General features: G+C 44.0%; 2 protein-coding genes across 2 annotated transcripts; one reads left to right on the top strand and one right to left on the bottom strand.

Annotated features, from left to right (window-relative positions):
* The first annotated feature begins 1,274 nt into the window (after positions 1 to 1,274).
* LOC133961462 (basal body-orientation factor 1-like) lies at positions 1,275 to 10,852 on the top strand. Its single transcript, XM_062396571.1, has 11 exons — positions 1,275 to 1,400; positions 1,491 to 1,743; positions 2,589 to 2,654; positions 5,207 to 5,350; positions 5,458 to 5,538; positions 6,126 to 6,196; positions 7,801 to 7,945; positions 8,491 to 8,978; positions 9,193 to 9,297; positions 10,046 to 10,117; positions 10,308 to 10,852. Exons 1-11 carry the CDS (start codon positions 1,357 to 1,359, stop codon positions 10,405 to 10,407), a joined length of 1,569 nt encoding a protein of 522 aa, XP_062252555.1. The 5' UTR covers positions 1,275 to 1,356; the 3' UTR covers positions 10,408 to 10,852.
* Positions 10,691 to 16,942, bottom strand: aldh6a1 (aldehyde dehydrogenase 6 family, member A1). The gene is made up of 12 exons (XM_062396570.1): positions 16,786 to 16,942; positions 16,487 to 16,534; positions 16,314 to 16,388; positions 15,505 to 15,666; positions 15,273 to 15,351; positions 14,561 to 14,863; positions 13,609 to 13,730; positions 13,076 to 13,265; positions 12,395 to 12,576; positions 12,118 to 12,297; positions 11,148 to 11,246; positions 10,691 to 11,062 (listed from the first exon to the last, which is right to left on the bottom strand). Exons 1-12 carry the CDS (start codon positions 16,822 to 16,824, stop codon positions 10,958 to 10,960), a joined length of 1,584 nt encoding a protein of 527 aa, XP_062252554.1. The 5' UTR covers positions 16,825 to 16,942; the 3' UTR covers positions 10,691 to 10,957.
* Between the last annotated feature and the right edge of the window lie 225 nt (positions 16,943 to 17,167).

Here is a 17,167-nt window from a genome sequence, read left to right as displayed (position 1 = left end):
AATTAAATGAGATCAGCAAAGATTCTTTGCTCACACAGGCCGAGCCTGATACGCTGGTTGTTAGGGTTGCATAACTACAGTATAACATATAGAGTGGGAAAGGGGGTGTTGGTGTGGCTGCTCATGTGAAGTCATGTTTGTCTGTTACTATTTAAAATGGCGTCTAATCTCGTAATAACTCTGTGGTGCAGACCACCCCCAGCTGCCTCCAGGGTGAATACATTTTCAGAATGACATGCTCAGTACAGTGACTCCAGCTGACTGATGGTTCAAAGCAATTGTTTGTATACTACTACTTTAAATGGACATAAAATTGAGGCCGGCATCAGATTGGATGAAAAACTTGTGTCATAACTTCATACTGATACAGAAAGTTTTGACATAATAAAGATAATTTTGCCCAGATTGTAAATGTTCCTGTATCTGCTAGGGATAATTGTGGCCATCTTACATTTGCATTTTTCATTTAGCTGACACCTTTATCCAAATTGACTTACAATAAGTGCATTCAACCATGAGGGTGCAAACCCAGAACAACAAGAATCAAAAAAGTACATAACTACTGAGTGCCATGAGCAATTGCCATTTAAGTGCTACTCAATTGTTAGTTTCATTTTTGTTCAAGGTATAGTCGGAAGAGGTTTTTTTAGTTAGCGGCGGAAGATGTGAGAACTTTCTGATGTCCGGATGTCTTCACATCTGTCCTGGTCTCATGTCCTAAGGAGCCTTTCAAGGGACTTTGGGGGGCCCAGGCAAATAGAACCGTGGGAGCCCTTCATCAAACTAGTTCTTGCTATAGTCTAATGTAATCAGCGGTTCTCAGGGGCCCCCTCTAGATTTGGGGCTTGGGGCAATTGCCTGGTTTGTCTAGCAAGTCGTGACGGCCCTGCCTCCACTCTAGTCCTATACATCCTGTTTATCAGCAGTAATCAAATAATTGAATATCAATTATCTGCCATAAATTGTATTCAACCAGCGAAACATATTTCCATAGATTTGCATAGTCGTTTATCCTATTATTAATATCATTACTGTTGTATTATTTATATTATTATATGTAATATAATAATATAAGGCCTGGGACGACCCAGTCCACGCTACAAGAATAATATTGACGATAACAATAACAGACAGACACTTGACAAACATACTTAGTTGTATACAAAGTCGTATGAATTATATAACAGGTTACCAAAGGTCCTGTGGCAGTGAAATGTGACCTTGTCATCGGCTCCGTCGTCTCCGTAGCAACAGCACTACACAAACACTGGGAGCAGGATACAGGAGCTCACTGTTCCTACCGTCGGCCAAACCTTTAAAAAATCCCTAATGATTTAGCCGGTAAAAGGAGCAGAGATGCCGAAGAAGAAAGTTTCCAAACTAAAGAAGGCGAAAGCAGGGTGAGTAAATATATTTGGACATTTATAATGCTGCACCGATGTAAAAGACAGAAACTAAACTGACGTTGCAATTTTTTATTTTGGTCCCAGCAAAGGGAAGAAAGACGGGAAACAGGAGGCGAAGGCAGACAGGGAGACTGAGGTGGAGAAAGCTAAAGCCAACGCCGCCCTGTGGGAGTTGAGGTTAAGGGTCACAGATCAGTCGCTCGTGCAGTATCAAGAGGCCTGCGGCAAACTGGCACGCGCCAACCAGGAGCTCACCAACCAGCTGTACCGCCTGGAGAAGGACAGCATCGATATCAGTGTCTGTATGCAGAGACAGGATGCTGCTAAAGAGAACAAGGTAGGACAATACATACAAAGTCAATTTGGACTTCTCTGACATATTCCAATATCTGTTTTATACATTGGATCAACACATTAGTACCTTTCCTATCATGCTCATAGGAGAGATGGCACAGTTTTCAAGAAAATTCTGCCTGAATTTGATGATCTGGGACTGGTCACTTTTTAATTTGGGTAACTTTAAAAATCATAAATCACCTTGTTTCAAAGTGGCCTAAATGCATATTTCCGCCTTTTGGAGAACTTCAATGACTGTCTCAGATTAACCAGATCATGTGGTCCCACATTATCAATCAGATTTATTAAAGTAGGAAAATATATTTTCAACAACTCAATGCATATTTTGTTGCTTGAATACATCACAAACATAATTTGATAACAATATGGAGCATTGTTTAATTTGTGACAGATTTAAATCCTTAACACTAACCTTGTCAGAATCGTATGCCACTGACCTTGTCATGCACTTCCAAGGGGGAGCTTCTGATTGACACTTGCCCTGCCACATACATACATGGGTGAATACTAATTTCATAATCAACATAATGATCTGTCAAATAACATAAAACAAAGCAATTTGAATAAAAAATATGATATTATATTGACATATAAGTGATGACACCCGCAAGTGTTGCACCAGCATTTTTTGTTGCTGGTGCAACAAAAAATGCAAGTTGTTCCAACTTGTTCACATGAATTTTTCTAATACGAAACACATTTTTCCTGATTATGCCGCCCCAACATAAATGCACAATCCAGTAGTAAGTTAGTAAAGGTGTAAATGGACAGTGGGTGATGGGCTCAGACGTTCATTATGTGTTTTATTCTCTTTTGTCTCTGCAGATCAGTTTGCTGCAGAAAAGCCTCAAGAGTCAAGAGGCCCATGCACGTGAGGAGCAAAACAAACTGGTGAGTTCATTTTAAAACAAGGCCACAAGAGAAGAAACGCACCCCGAGCTTTCATGTTGTTCCCAAAAAATATGCCCCATCCAGCGCATTCATGGTGATTATTCATAGATCACAGCATTGCCGTGATTTAAAACCTGCAGCACGTGAAAAAAGTGCTGCGCTGTGTTTTAACAGCTGTCCTGTGTGTAATTATGTTCACGTTTTATTATGTAAGAAAACAACAACCAAACAGAGTGACCATAAAGCAGAAAAAACAAGGCCTCACATGCCCTGCTACATGGTCGAACGTTATTTTGATTCATGTCAGAGGCCACAAAAAAACAGTATAATTGAAAAGTGCTTGGTTGAAAGGCAGTCACCCTGCTGGTCTCGATGTGTCAACCCTAACTACCTCATATGTCGCACACATCCTGACTCTGATACACCACTTGAAGTTACACAATCCTCTCCGGAGACAATTATTTTGACTCGTTTTATCTTTGCTGGCCACCAGATCAAACTATCACACTGACATGACACAATTCAAGTGGCTTTACTCGGCAAAGCAGGTACCAAAAAAACACTTCTCTTTGCTCGCAGCTGTTTTCAATCCTACAGCCCTTACTTCATGCTGGTAAAATAGGAGTCCAATAAGCATCTGATGAAGAAATAAGAGGCCTGGGCTGGACCGACTTAAAACATCCCTATTTTAGACATGTATGGAACTGTCACATGTGTCCTCTGGAGGGGGAGAACACACAGTGACCTGTGGTCGACTTCAGAGACTTGAATTCAAGACATGACGAGCTGTTCGCGGCCCTGCTCTCATTGAGAGGTGATAAAAGGGCTCCTCCTGAAAGTGGTCTTTAGCTAATGGAAATCCCTCCATCAGAGGAAGTCGGGGGAACGTGGAGGCTTCCGTCTAAGGAGAGACGCGATGACGCTCTGAGGATATTCAGTCACCCGAATAATTATTATGCCATTAAGACTTTTGCAACTGCAGTTACCTTGTAGCAAGAGGACAAGGAGGATGTCGTCGCTCTTCAATGGTGGAAGTGTTTTTAAGGTCACGATTTGACAGATCCCAGAGTATTTGATGCAAAGCAGCAAATACTGCAGCCTGTTGCATCAATGACGACGAAGGAATCTGAGGAATAACGATTAGGCCTACGGCTATAATCAGATGGTTGATACCCTCTCATTTAGTAGTCATGTTCGTGTCTGTGGGTTCGTGTTTTGCTAAGTCTCTCATGACTTTGGTCACTTTGTCACATCGGTGCTCAGGCTGGCTCCTCCACAGCAGAATCTTGAGGCATTTAGTCTCACCGAACAGGAGTTACACTGGTTTTAAAAAAAGACTACAGCCGGTGTGAACTTTTTGCCTGAAGTCTTCTTCTTCCCTGTAATTGATACAAACTCCATTTATGAGAAATTAGGCAGCAGCTCCAGATCTAAAGAGATCTTTGGATGTTTGTTTGTTTCACCTACAGAGGGTTATGTTGTCACCCTGTTTTGTTGCTTTGTTTCGGAGCAGGTTTACACAAACACTACTTAACAAATTTCCACCTGACTTGGGTTGCAGAATGGGCCCTGGGTCTGGGATGAGGCAAACATTGAGCCCATCTGCTAATGTCTGACGATGAATTAGCCTCTGGGGGCATTCACCAATATTTTGGGGAATGCGGATATCTGAGCCACGACTCCATCTTCCGGTCACTGTACACGGTTCACAGTTGACCAGTTTATTTTATATAACACAAGGCGAACATTTCTCCACACAAAACAAAAACAGCATTCATTTTTTTTAGGTGTTTTAGGTTCAGACAAAATTTTGGCTAACCTCTTTTAACATGTATTTCCTTTTCGATGCAGATCGATTTAATAACTGATGCATTTTGGTCCATGTTTAGTCCACATGGAGAGTTTCCCTTTGGGGAAGCGGAGCCTGCTCAAATGTGGTTAATCAAACTAGTAACGGAAACCAAAAGGCAAAATCATGTCCCCTGCCCACAGATTCAGCATATTCACATCTCAGGGCACGAATTTGTTTAAGTTTATAGGCAAGAAGGCATTCAAGTTGGGTGTGGATGCATTTTTCAAAATGTTTTGTGATTTTTCAGGGATTAATCCACATTAATACATCAAGTTTAGTTGGCTGATATTTACAACTATGTTCAATTCTGTGCGTCTCCAACTGCTGAGCATTTTTCAGATTTCTTTAAATTGTTCCACAACTTTTGTTTATTATTGTTAATTGTAGCCTTTCTAGTTGACCTATATGTGTTGCTATATAAAACTGTGTTAAGTTTATTTCTTTAGAGTGGTTACACATACTTACAGAGTAACATATATGTTACATTGGTTTTCGTGTCCACTGACTAATAAATCATTTTCAGACAACTCCTTCTTTCTCTCTTATGTTTCTATTCTGAGAACTAGACAATCGTGTGTAGGATTGTTTGGCCTTGGTGGATATATGTGCACTGAGCGCCACCATTATAGCTGCAGTCTGCATTTAATGTGTTTGAACATTTTTTATTGTGTGCATCTAATTATACCATTGGTTTCAACAGGCTGAAGATTACATGTTCCAACTCAGCGAGATGAAGGAACTGTTCAGAAAGAGGTCCAGTGACTTTAACATGATCCAGGATGGAACGAGGAGAATCAAGGAGTTTCAGACGAGGAAAGCCCAGATGGAGCGGGAGCTGAGCGATGTGAGGGAAATCCTGACCGAGACAAAATGCTGCTTAATAAAGAGAGGATGTCAGGTTGTTGGGTTCAAATTCTACCTGTATCCATGTCCCTTTTTTTGATCTTGTAGATCAGAGAGCGCATGGATAGTGCTGACAAAGGGCACAGGGAAAACCTGAACAAAATGGAGTGCAGATTCTTCAAAGAAAAGGTAAGTTCCAGGAGAAGAGAGATCTGAAATTATCCCACTTATGTTTAAATTGGAGATAATAACATATGATAACAAGTCAAGTTTATTTTTATAGCACATTTCATATGAAAAGCATAGACTCAATGTGCTCCTTGATCAAAAGCAAAGATTTACAACAAATAAATGACAAGGTTAAAGATATGAGATGATAATATATTACAGAAGAAAATATCTCATGTATAGAAGCATAAAGAAACTACATGAAATATAAATGATTAAAAAAAAAAAGTGAAACTGAATCAAAACATAGAATACAAAATGGATAGTCATAAAAACCAAATACATAGTTTAAAAAATTAACGTGAGAATAATATTGATTCAGCACTAAATAATATAGAGGGCAACTCTTCCTTCAAAGACTCACTAATCAAAGGCTTGTGAAAAAACATTTTTTTATTTTGCTTATAAAAAGAAGATACTGCACCAGCCCTGAGGCTAAGTGGTTGAGAAACCAGAGAGTGGGTCCATACTGGCTGCTGTGGTGAAATGATGATGAAATAATGTTCAGGTAGAACAGTGAAGCAGCATTTTTCTGAATTTCCCCGAAGGCTCGTCTGGAGAGGGAAGCCGAGGAAGCGATAGCCGTGGCGGCGGACCGGGCCCACAATGAAGCCATTGTGTGAGTGTGTTCCCACTTTTCCGGTCACAATCTAATTTTATTCTTTCAACTGCACTTTGATGTGCTCGAAAAATACACAATCTACTGTCACGATTGTTTATTTATTGAAAAATGTATATATAACTAGAGCTAATGTTATTTTCTCGACCGCACCAGTTCGTCCTGTTCACGATAGTGTACATCACCAAAGCCAACGATCACATCCGAGGCCGTCCCACAGCGTCCTGAAGGGAGGAGCAGAGTTTATTACTTTTGAGGCCATTGGATGTATATTCGCCTCTGCAGTGTTTAGTCATTTCTTTACAGCTCATAAAACATCAACATTGATACTGGTGTGGTCCTGTCGCGTTGGTCTAAGTGTCACTGATTTAACTTTAAAGGTGCTAGAGTAGGTTTTGACCCTCGCTGCAGAGCCAACGTTAGCGTTAACAGCTGCAGCAGAAACCTTTGAAAATTCTGGACTATTTCTTTACTGGCCCGAGAGCTGTCAAGAGCAGTAGAAAACAACATGCAATGTTAACTATTGTTTTCCTCCTACTGCCTATACTGTGGAGTCTGCTCACGTTCCCCAATACCAGACTGCAGATTTTAGGAGACCAAGATTTGAGTGTGGCAGCCCTCCCGCCCTGTGGAACTCTCTCACAATCGAGAATCGCAATGCCAGGGTTAGCCTTAACCCTTACCCTAACCCTTACCCTAACCCTTACCCTGGGACATTAAAAAAACTACTTAAAACTCATCTTTTAAAAAATGCATATAACCGGATCTGATATAATCTGCTCTTGTCTCCGTACCTTTCTCCGTTAATACATCCTTCTCATCTATTATGATTATTATTATTATTAATAATGAAGTTAGCATGCTTACCAGCTAGCCACAGCCAGGCTGGCCCATCTCGTCATATTGGTTGTACAGCAGTAAATACAACTTTCTGTGTGAGGACTTCAATTGAGAGCGATAATGTGCAATATGCTGCGATCTGAAGGTCTTGACATTACCTGGGATGGGTATCATTACTACGGCTACTTACTCATTCTGCTTAATCCGGTTCTTATATTAAACAAATCTAGGTCCATGTGTAGTTGACCTGTATGTCTGCGTGTGCAGGTCAGTGAGAGAGCAGGCCCTCCATACCAAGCTCCAAACACTAGGCATCAGTGACCGTCCATATTTACTAAAAACAATGTCCGGAAATCTTTACCTCTGCCAAGGAAGTTCTTCTTTTGTCTGCGTTTGTTTTTTGGTCTGGCTGTTAGTTAGCAGGATTACACATTACTTCCTTTATCATTGTGAGACATTTTGGATGATTTCTCTGAGAATAACTCATGGATCTTGATGAAAAAGAACAGTCATGTTTAAGGGACTTATATTTATGTGTGTGTGCAATTGGTGCATTGGTGATTCAAATCATGGCGGAGGTACATGGAGGTATAAGGGGCCCTTTCTCGTTATAATACATCTGTTTTGTCAGACTTGGGACGTTCTCTGCGCGTTGACACAAATCCAAAACTGTGTCAGGTAGAATGTAAAGATTCATAATGATGCGTCATCACTTGTGGACAGACTTCTCTGTGGCTAATTTGTTTGCCCTCTAAACTGTTTAGGCAGTTGGACGACGCATCTCGCTCTGTGTTCAAGGAGAATGTGCGTCTCAACGAAGCTCTGAAATATCACATAAAGGAGGCGGAGGACCTGCAGAAACTGACAGACTCGCTGGGAAGGCAAAATGCCTCGCTGGCCCTGGACAAGGTGTGTATTTGAAGCATCGGACAGCTAACAGCGAAGCTACTATTAGGGCACACAGTCCTTGGACAGGGACCATTCATGTCAGAGTCATTTTCACTCATTTCAGTTATGAAACACTTGTCAGATCCGTCCAGAATATATTTCAGGTGGTTTTTTCCTTTGTGTTGTTTACTTTTGCCGACCTTGTGTATTTTGCTTGTGGTCCCACTCCTACCCTTCCCCCTCCACCTCCCGGCCACTACCCAGCCTCTCAGTGGTCAGTGGTTGTGGCGAGTTTCCACTGGCGGACGGGTTCAAATTCAGTGGCTTCTCCTTTGCAGGTTTCTGGCACTGACTCTTTTAAGACAAATAAATATTGGGCACATTAATCTTACCTCTAATGATGACAGTCGATCAAGGCGGTTAATCCACCTTGTTGAAGCTTTGGCCGTTCAGTCAGCAACACAGGCTATAGTACACGTCTATACTGGCCTGAAAACGAAAGGACTTCCAAAGGTTGGCCTGGTGTCCTCCGTCTTACTAATGTGCTCTTGTCTCTTCTCACCAAGAAAACCTGCGAGTTGATGGTAAAGAAGAATGCAGCTCAGATGGCGGCCCAGAAAGATGAGGTATCTAAACTAAGGGCCAAGGTCATGGCCCTGGAGAAGGCTCACGACCTGAAGGGCAGGGAACTCCAGCAAGAGGAAAAGGAGGAGATGATGCTGGTCAGACAGCAGGCTGGGCAGATCGAGCTGGAGAAGCTCAAGAAGGTGCTGGGCATGCGGGAGAGAGAACTGGGGCACATCAAGGGGCTGGCGAGCACTATAGTGGCACAGCGTACAGAGCTGGAGGAGTTCTTCCACGAGTCACTGGCTCAGGTGAAGCAGGAGATCGAGGCCAGCAGGCTGCAGTACAAGAAGGAGGCTCTCCAGGCTTATCACTGGAGGCTCAGAGAAGCCACAGCAGGAAAACTAAAGTTCCCACCCATCCGCACCTTCCGTAAAACCCCCCACAGTACCAACACTGTCTATTCAGACATGGAGGCCGCCGCGACGTGGTGGGTCCCCCTTCCCATCCTTTCCATGACTTGGGCTTCTGTGTATGTCTTTGTGATATTTTTAATTCCTCGTGTTTATTGGAGGCAAGACACCTGCAGCACAGTCAGAGGTCATCTCCCCTCAGCACTCTTCATACAGTTTATAGATGTAATAAATATGTACATTAGCAGAGGGGGAATATTCATTTTGATTTCATCTTCCTGTTATTTTTAGGACTCATCAACCAGGCAGCGAAGTGGAGATCTCAGAACTCACTTGGGAGCAGAGGGAACAAGTGCTCAGGCTTCTCTTTGCTAAAATGAATGGGCAGCGGGAAAGGTAATAAAACTCCTCAGTAATTGTTGGTTTGACTTAGAAAAGCTTGATGGCTGCTCGTTCATCACTCACTGTGTATTCATCCTCGGTAATGACATTAACATCAATTTATTATCCTTCTGCTTCTGCATCAATTAATTCTGAAGAACAAAGTGCAGCAGTTCAGGCTGAACTCGTGGTGACTCCTCCCTCTATTTAATGTTTTAAACAGCCATTTTCTCTGCAGAGAGAGGATACCATAAAACATCAGTTAGGTTTTTCGACCAATTTTCTTTTCCATCCAGCTGCTTAAAAAGAATGAAGAAAGAGTCTGGGCACAATAGTAAAAATAGGCCCGGCCGCAGAGTCGTGTGCTTGGAAACAAACATCTGGTCACGTCCATTTGCTTTCAGCCTATTGGCCCCTCTTCACGTGCACCAGCAGTTTATTTTGTTCTTTGAACACTTGTGGTCACCGAGCAGCTGGTAACATGCTTTTCAGAGGAGTGTGCAGGGGATCTGGATGTATGGGATCACAGCAGGCAAGGGGAGATATGTATTCATGTTAACAGTGGTCTGGCACCTAGTCCAGCAGAATAACAGCGAACATTTGGCGTCTCCGGCGCGTCAGTCAGCATGCGCCTGGTGCTGACCCTGACTGACCCCCTTTCCAGAACATGCTGCAGGCCTCAGGAAACACACACCAGAGTGCTAAACACGGCTTTTCTCTACGAGGTTCTGTGTTTAACTGCAACTCTGCATTTGTCTGATAGGAAAGTCGGCCAACATCTGGCTTTGTCTGCCTCCTCTGAGAAGAAGAGCCTCCTGGAGAGCGATGCTGCCGGGTAAGACACTGAAGGAATTCGGCGATGATAAAAGTCCTACTCATCCTTGCAATTACGAAGGCTGCCCTGATTTATTAGTCCCACATTCCATGTTTAGCTGAAAAAGCATTTGCTGTGAGAACATGGGTGCTTACGTGTGATTTATCGAGACCCCGCGTTTTAGCGTTGCTTAACGATGACTGTCTTCCAGAATTAGAGAGGAGCTCTCGCCGGCGACCTTCATCACCCAGGCGCCTGAGTCCGCTCTGCCCTCGAACCCAAACAGCCTGCCGGATATACACACCACATGACCTCCGTGTGGCCTCTACATTGCACATCACACTCTGGATTGTTTGCCTCTTGATCTGTGCACTTCCCACACGAGTGTCAATCATGTGTTTTTTGTAGAATACAAGTGTTTTGTTTGTGTTCTTTATAATTTCCATTATTTCCATGCGTGTATATCTATGGTGTGAGTTGACTCTTTGAATTCTGTTATACTCGGTTTAAAAAGGAACATATCACAAAACGTCTTTCTTACCACTTCCTGCAAAACGCATCATTAAAATTATCGTTGGAATAAAATACAGTGTATCCATGACAACCATGGCAGCTTTGTATTTTAGGAGATGACATGGATCCATTCAAACATCTGTACAGATCGTTTTGCATTGTTAAAATCTTGGCCACTGTGTTTAACATATACAGAATATCGAAATGTACACATCTAACATCTAATAAACTCTATCGAAGTTGTGAGTATTTTGTGTTTATGAACTATTCACGTTGAATAATAATTACAAATCTGATCTGTGTGTGGACGAAGGGTTATTAAACTGTTCCGGCACTTGGATGGAGTATTTAGCGTCCCATAGTTGGCATGGTAACCGCGGGACTTTTCGATGTGGCGTCTTCAGCTTTCCATTGTGAGGTCACAGTTTTGATCTGTGTGTAGAACTGGATGCCCTGCAGGGAGTGGAAGAAAAAGACATTTAACGTCACCGAGCATCACTGTGGTGTTGACGCTTGTGTGCCTTTATCAAGATCGTACTTGTTTTCCATAGAAGTTCATGTCCCCTCTGAAGGATCCTCTTGAACCGGTAAAGGAGAACATTGGCAGAGGAACAGGGATGGGCACATTGACTCCGACCTGCAGAAAACAAGTAGTGTCCCTCTCATTTCCATAAAAGCAAGTTTGTAAAGCAATTCCCCAGGAGCCCAAATTGCTAGCGCGAGTAAAATGTGGCTGATGAGAGATGTGGAGCATCTATGCCGTTTAAAAAAACAAGCTTACATGAGCACAATAAACATGGCTCAACCTGCGGCTTATATCTGCCGTTTTGAAAGCACAGCATTGCTCTTATGATAGGGGAGACAAACTAAATAAAACACTTTGTTATGGAGGCAGCAGAGGCATGGCGCGGTTGGTTTAGAGTGTTTGAAACAGCGGGAGTAAGTTTGGACGCACTGAGGCCTGTTGGCAAAGGTGCAGGGGGGAGAAAAAAAAAAAAGGCAAAAGAAGATGTTTGTTGCATGGAGGTTTGGAGAGGAGCACAGCACATGGCCTGCACAGCATTCCCCGACATGTGAACAGCAAACACAGGGCATAACTAGGCTCCACAGGCAAACAAACAGGGAGAAAAGTTGGACCTGTTTATGCATAAATGATAAACAGGACCCCGGGATCCCTTCTGAGATTAATTTAAGATTTCCCCTGCTCGAGTGCTACGTGGTAAAAATTGTTTCTATGTCCCCCTGTTTTCAGCGAACAGATACATATTTGCTCTAGCTATTTGTAGTCTTGTCTGTTGGGAAGGTGGAGGGAAGGGGCTTACCGAACCTGTGTATTTTAGGTCAAGGGCAAACATGGCTATACTTAACCTGGAAAGTGTTTGTTTTTGTAATACGGTTGTCAAACAGAAATGTGATGTGCTCTCGGCGGGAGATGCTGCATCGACATGACAGAGGGATGTGAATGTCTCCAAAACAGGGGAACACATTTGGAGGCTGCAGCCACTCACCTGGCCCACGTCCACCTCGTGAGTGTATTTACGTGCCGTGGCCCCGTTTGTGGTGAAGATGGCCGTGCCGTTGCCATAGGGGTTCCCGTTGACTAAACCGATGGCGTCATCCAGGGTTTCTGCCTCGAGAACGACCAACACGGGCCCGAAGATCTCCTCCGTGTAGCACCTCATCTCCGGCTGTAAGAGCACAAACATGAACCCAATGGATTTATATATTCAAAATGGTACTCTGATGCAAAAAAGAGTTTAGGGCGGCACATGTAAACCCACATACTGTGACATTGCCGATGATGGTGGGACCCACAAAGTTGCCGTTCTCGTAACCCTTGACCTTGACGCCGCGGCCGTCCAGGAGCAGCTTCGCGCCCTCGTCCACGCCACTCTGGACCAAACTGCAGACTCTCTCCTTGGCCTGGGGAGATATCAGAGGCCCCACATCGGCACCGGGCTGGTCTCCTACAGCAGGGCCCCCCGAAACAACCGGCTATAAGGTTACACGCCATGGTGATCGCTCGATGTGAGCACATTAAGGGCGCAGACATTCGGATGCTTCTTTTACCACAAACACACACAAAGCCAGGGCGAGGGGCACCCTGAGGCACTCCCTCAGAGATGGATACTTAGGGGTTTCCTGTGTACTGCACAAATTAGAGTCCATATCATTGCAAACGGGGAGAATCATTCTCTATTTTGCTTCACGTCAGGATTTGATGCTCTGAATCACTATTTAGGTCTGGGCCGCAGATCTGACCACAAATTTGCAGCATGGCTGACTCAACCAGCCGTTCGCTCCCAGCTTAGTCCAATGTGACGTTACAATAAGGCAAAAGGAGAGAGGTGTGGTTAGGGCCGCTTGGGTGGCCCCGGGATGACTAACCCCAAAGGCCCTCGGGGAGAAAGAGAGCTCAGGAGAAAGAGACGGGAGGTAAAGGGGTGGGGTGCCGGGGTGCGGTACCTGCGTTCACGCGCAGAGCCTTGGCACGCTCCACCAGCTCCGGCAGCCAGGCCCGCGCTTCGCCCACCAGGATGGCCGTGGACAGAGCCATGCAGCGCTGCCCCGCTGCCCCGAACGCTGCGCCCACAAGCTGGTTCAGAGTGTTCTCCTTGTTGGCATCAGGCATCACCACACCATGGTTCTTGGCGCCCTGTGGCACATGAGAAGTGGTTAGCCCTCGGCAGCTTGAATCTGCACATTAGAGCGACTGGTTGGTCACAAGCGAGAGAAGATAATATCAGGGAATCATGAAAACAAACGACCGACAAATGTCAAATAGTAAACTTGTGGTCGAAAGGACTGACGGATAGAAGTAAAAACAAAAAAGACAGAACGTTTGTAATTCACAGGCTGGATTTTCCTACTTTTTTCATTTGCAATTTCTCTCTTCAACAGCCACAGGTTCCAGGATACAGCAACAATCTATTGGCCAAGGCCGCCACCTGCTGGATATCTGCAGCACAACAGTTGCAGCGCTATAAATTGATACTCACCATGTTGGACTGGACCCTCTTGCCATTTTTAGAGCCCCTCTCGTAAATATACTCCCCAGCTTGATTTGAGCCGACAAAGCTGATCGCCTTGATGGCAGGATGGTCGCAGATGAAATTCACGGCTGTGCCAGAAAGACAGTTGAAGAAAAGTGTTCATTTAAATATCCATCAATTATATCAGCTACATTCAATCATAAATGATGCTGTGTGGTACTGCGATAAATAGTAAATCAACTCAAGGAATGAAAAATGTATCAGCTGTCAGAGTAAAGGATTCCTGGTTGTTATGAATTAGAAAAGCTGAGATTCAAAAAGGCTCAAATGAACTTGCTCTTCCATCAAATAAATTGTGAAAGCAGTTTTAATATTAAAAACTGTTGAATGTGAATAAATCAGTCAGGAATAATCTTGATTGAATTAGGTATTTCAACATAAAGGTAGGAATGTATCAGATAAATACTTTGGATGTGGAATATTTCCTAGAAAAGTCAATTGTTTTGTTTAAAAACAGTGAAAAATACGATATTTAGTTTTCTATCATGAAAGATGGGAAAAAGGCAGAAAATCATCACAGTGGAGAAGCTGGTTACAGAAGATTTGTGATTTTCCCTTGATAAATGACTTAAATAAATGAATTGCTTTAGTAATAGCATATGAAAACAGCACAATACAATCAAAGCATGATCTGTATTGATATGTGCCAGCTTAACAGGCAGCCGTCAGCCTGTTTGATTGCACACTGCACAAAAAAGCAGTGGATGTTTTGAATGGTTGTGAATTTCCAAGATAGATATTGTAAATGTCACGTTATCGGACAGTTAGTGAATGTGACCTTCTTAACCTGCACCTGCATAAATCAGTTCCATCATATATACTAACTTGTCTCTGCACTGAAGATAAAGTTCAGACATAGGACAACAGATGAGCAGAGGGCACAGAGTCCAGCTCTCACCGGCGTGTTGGCCGTGGATCACGTTGAGCGTCCCGTCCGGAGCGCCAGCGTCCTGCATCATCTTGACGAGCAGCATGGCGCAGGCCGGGACTCGCTCCGACGGCTTCAGCAGGTACGTGTTGCCACTCACCATGCCCATGGGGAACATCCACAGAGGGATCATGGCGGGGAAGTTGAAGGGGGTGATGCCCGCACACACCCCGATGGGCAGGCGGTAGGTGTAGGTGTCCATGTCCTTGGTGATGGAGGGCAGGGTTTCCCCGAGCATCAGGGAGGTGATGCTGCAGGCGTGCTCCACAACCTCTGCAGAGGAAACACAGAGTGTCGACCACACTAGTTAGTCTGGTTCAATTTGTATGTGTCATACTGCAGTTATATAAAAATACAAAAACAAATAAAAAGCTAAATATTTAAAACTGCACACAAACAAGAAAACACAGTCATCCTGTTTAACAACCTTTTGCTACAGGAGAAAAGCTGAATGAATAAATGTCTAAACTAGATTCCACAATGCAGCTATTGAACTTTAAAGATAGGATGCTACGGTTCAAAGGGCTCATCAAGTTAACCACCCTTTGGTCAGAGCTGGTATAACTTATTAACCCTTCCTCCAACCACAAACTAAAAGCCTACATAACGTGCAAATGTTTACCTAATTGTTGCCCTCTGTAAATGTATCTCTGTGCCGAGCATGGGAGCAACTTAAACTTACGCAATCCCCTGAACACATCCCCCTCTGCATCTGCAAGGGTCTTTCCCTGTTCCACCGTGATGGACTTGGCAAGTTCTTTCTGGAAACACAAGACAACCTCGGTAACTCCGGGTTAAATATAAACTGACAATTTGTATTTTAAATCAAACAAAGCAGGCTCTGCAGTCAATGCTAAAAGGGAAACTGTATTTTTCAGCTGTGCACCTTACACCCTCTGATCCCTTTGACTTACAATGTTGTCCTTGATAATCTGCTGATAGCGGAGAAAGACCTGCTGCCGAGACAAGATGGAGGTCTCAGACCAGGACAGGAATGCTCTGGAGCACGAGTCCACGGCAGCCAACATCTCCTCCTGCGTGGCTTTGGGGACGCGGGCGATCACCTCGTTGGTAGCCTGCAGAGGAGTGATTTCAAAGTCAGGCCATCGAAGGAGTCCATTTACAACTTCAGAACCATAAAACGAGGAATTCGTTATTCAGGGCTTGTTTGGTGCAGCTGAAGCTATTGAGGCCCGTTGACTCCTTACAGGTGTTCGAATGAGTTATGCGCGGTTTCATAAATCTACAGGTCAAAGGTTAGCAAAAACAGATAATGGATTTCCACACTGACTCCTTCACAACACATTTATTAATTACTAGTTAATGTATAATTGCTTCGGTTTAAATAATGTCATCTCACTGATTGGCAATAACAGATATATTCATTAATCGATTGAATTGACACGTGACCTGACATGTATCTTCTCCTTTCACTCCAGGGAACACACTTGTGCGTTTGGAACCTTTTGAACCTGAAGGTCATTCTCTACATTTTGCTCAAATTTGCTTTGGGCCGTTCAGCAACACAACCAGGTTCGTAGACGCAGTGTCGTTACACATTATGCAACATGACAAGCAACTTCTGTCGATTTTGCTGTCAGATGACCCGTCAGAGCCAATGACAGTGCAGCATCACGCTAAAACCAACCATGTAGACCAGGATATGCATGTGTGAGAAGAGGATGAGTGGTGTTTACTGATCCAAACCTGGTGACACACTTACAGGATTATGAATATCCAGCCATTCTGAGGTCTTGGACTCGACGAACTTCCCATCGATGAACAGCTTGGTGGTCGGCTGCGGGGACACGAGACCACAACAACTGCATTTAATCATCCACCACGTTTGTTGTAAACTGTGACAGCACACTGACAGCTGTCCTGTTTTCCACTTACCACTGAGGAGGAGGAGGAGTAGCACATACGGCCAACTTTAAGTGGGACCTGGGGCAAAACATACAGATCATTAATACATGCAATGAATATTAACAATATTAATAACGACAGAAGAGCTGCAATTGTAGGTTTGCACACAAGCAGCTTATCTCTGCTGCAGCCTGGAGGCCTGAAAGATTAATGAGCAACCACAGAGTTATGACAGGGACAAAGTCAAGCTGAGTAAAGAGGAGACAACTGAAGTTAGTCCCATGTGTGTGGAGTCAATCCCACTTAAACAATGTTTATGGGAAGTTTACCTTGGTCCTGAGCACTGATCTTAACGCTGTTGACGCCATGGTGCAGATGTGAAGTGGCCCAGACGGACTAGATCTTCGCCAGCTGCAGGTACGACGGCGGAAGACAACTTTCACTTGTATTCTCCCTGACAGGGTCGCACCTCCTGTGGGGGCGGGCTCTGGGTGTGGGGGGGAGCTGAGGCCGGCGATTCGCTCCGCGCCCGCACCCTCCCATGACTAGCGCAGCCCGATTGGATCGCTGCGGACGCCTTCTGTCCAATCCCTAAGCTGGAGCTCCGTATCATCCCGCCCACACTGTGTAGAGTCGAGCAACCATTGGAGGAACTCATTATTTTTATTTGTGACCAGGAAGTTATGCAACCAAAGGCTGAACTGTGACCAA

Source organism: Platichthys flesus, chromosome 10, assembly GCF_949316205.1.
Source record: "Platichthys flesus chromosome 10, fPlaFle2.1, whole genome shotgun sequence".
NCBI classification, from domain to species: Eukaryota; Metazoa; Chordata; class Actinopteri; order Pleuronectiformes; family Pleuronectidae; genus Platichthys; species Platichthys flesus.
This window is presented reverse-complemented; position numbering and strand designations above follow the sequence as displayed.

Bases quoted from the DNA above. Each gene is read 5' to 3' on its own strand.
- LOC133961462 (XM_062396571.1), top strand. From the start codon at position 1,357: ATGCCGAAGAAGAAAGTTTCCAAACTAAAGAAGGCGAAAGCAGG. The intron at 5,539-6,125 runs GTAAGTTCCAGG...ATTTCCCCGAAG, and splicing joins GCAGATTCTTCAAAGAAAAG to GCTCGTCTGGAGAGGGAAGC. The intron at 7,946-8,490 runs GTGTGTATTTGA...CTTCTCACCAAG, and splicing joins CCTCGCTGGCCCTGGACAAG to AAAACCTGCGAGTTGATGGT.
- aldh6a1 (XM_062396570.1), bottom strand. From the start codon at position 16,824: ATGGCGTCAACAGCGTTAAGATCAGTGCTCAGGACCAAG. The intron at 16,535-16,785 runs GTAAACTTCCCA...GTTTTGCCCCAG, and splicing joins GATCAGTGCTCAGGACCAAG to GTCCCACTTAAAGTTGGCCG. The intron at 14,864-15,272 runs GTAAGTTTAAGT...TTTCCTCTGCAG, and splicing joins GGATGTGTTCAGGGGATTGC to AGGTTGTGGAGCACGCCTGC.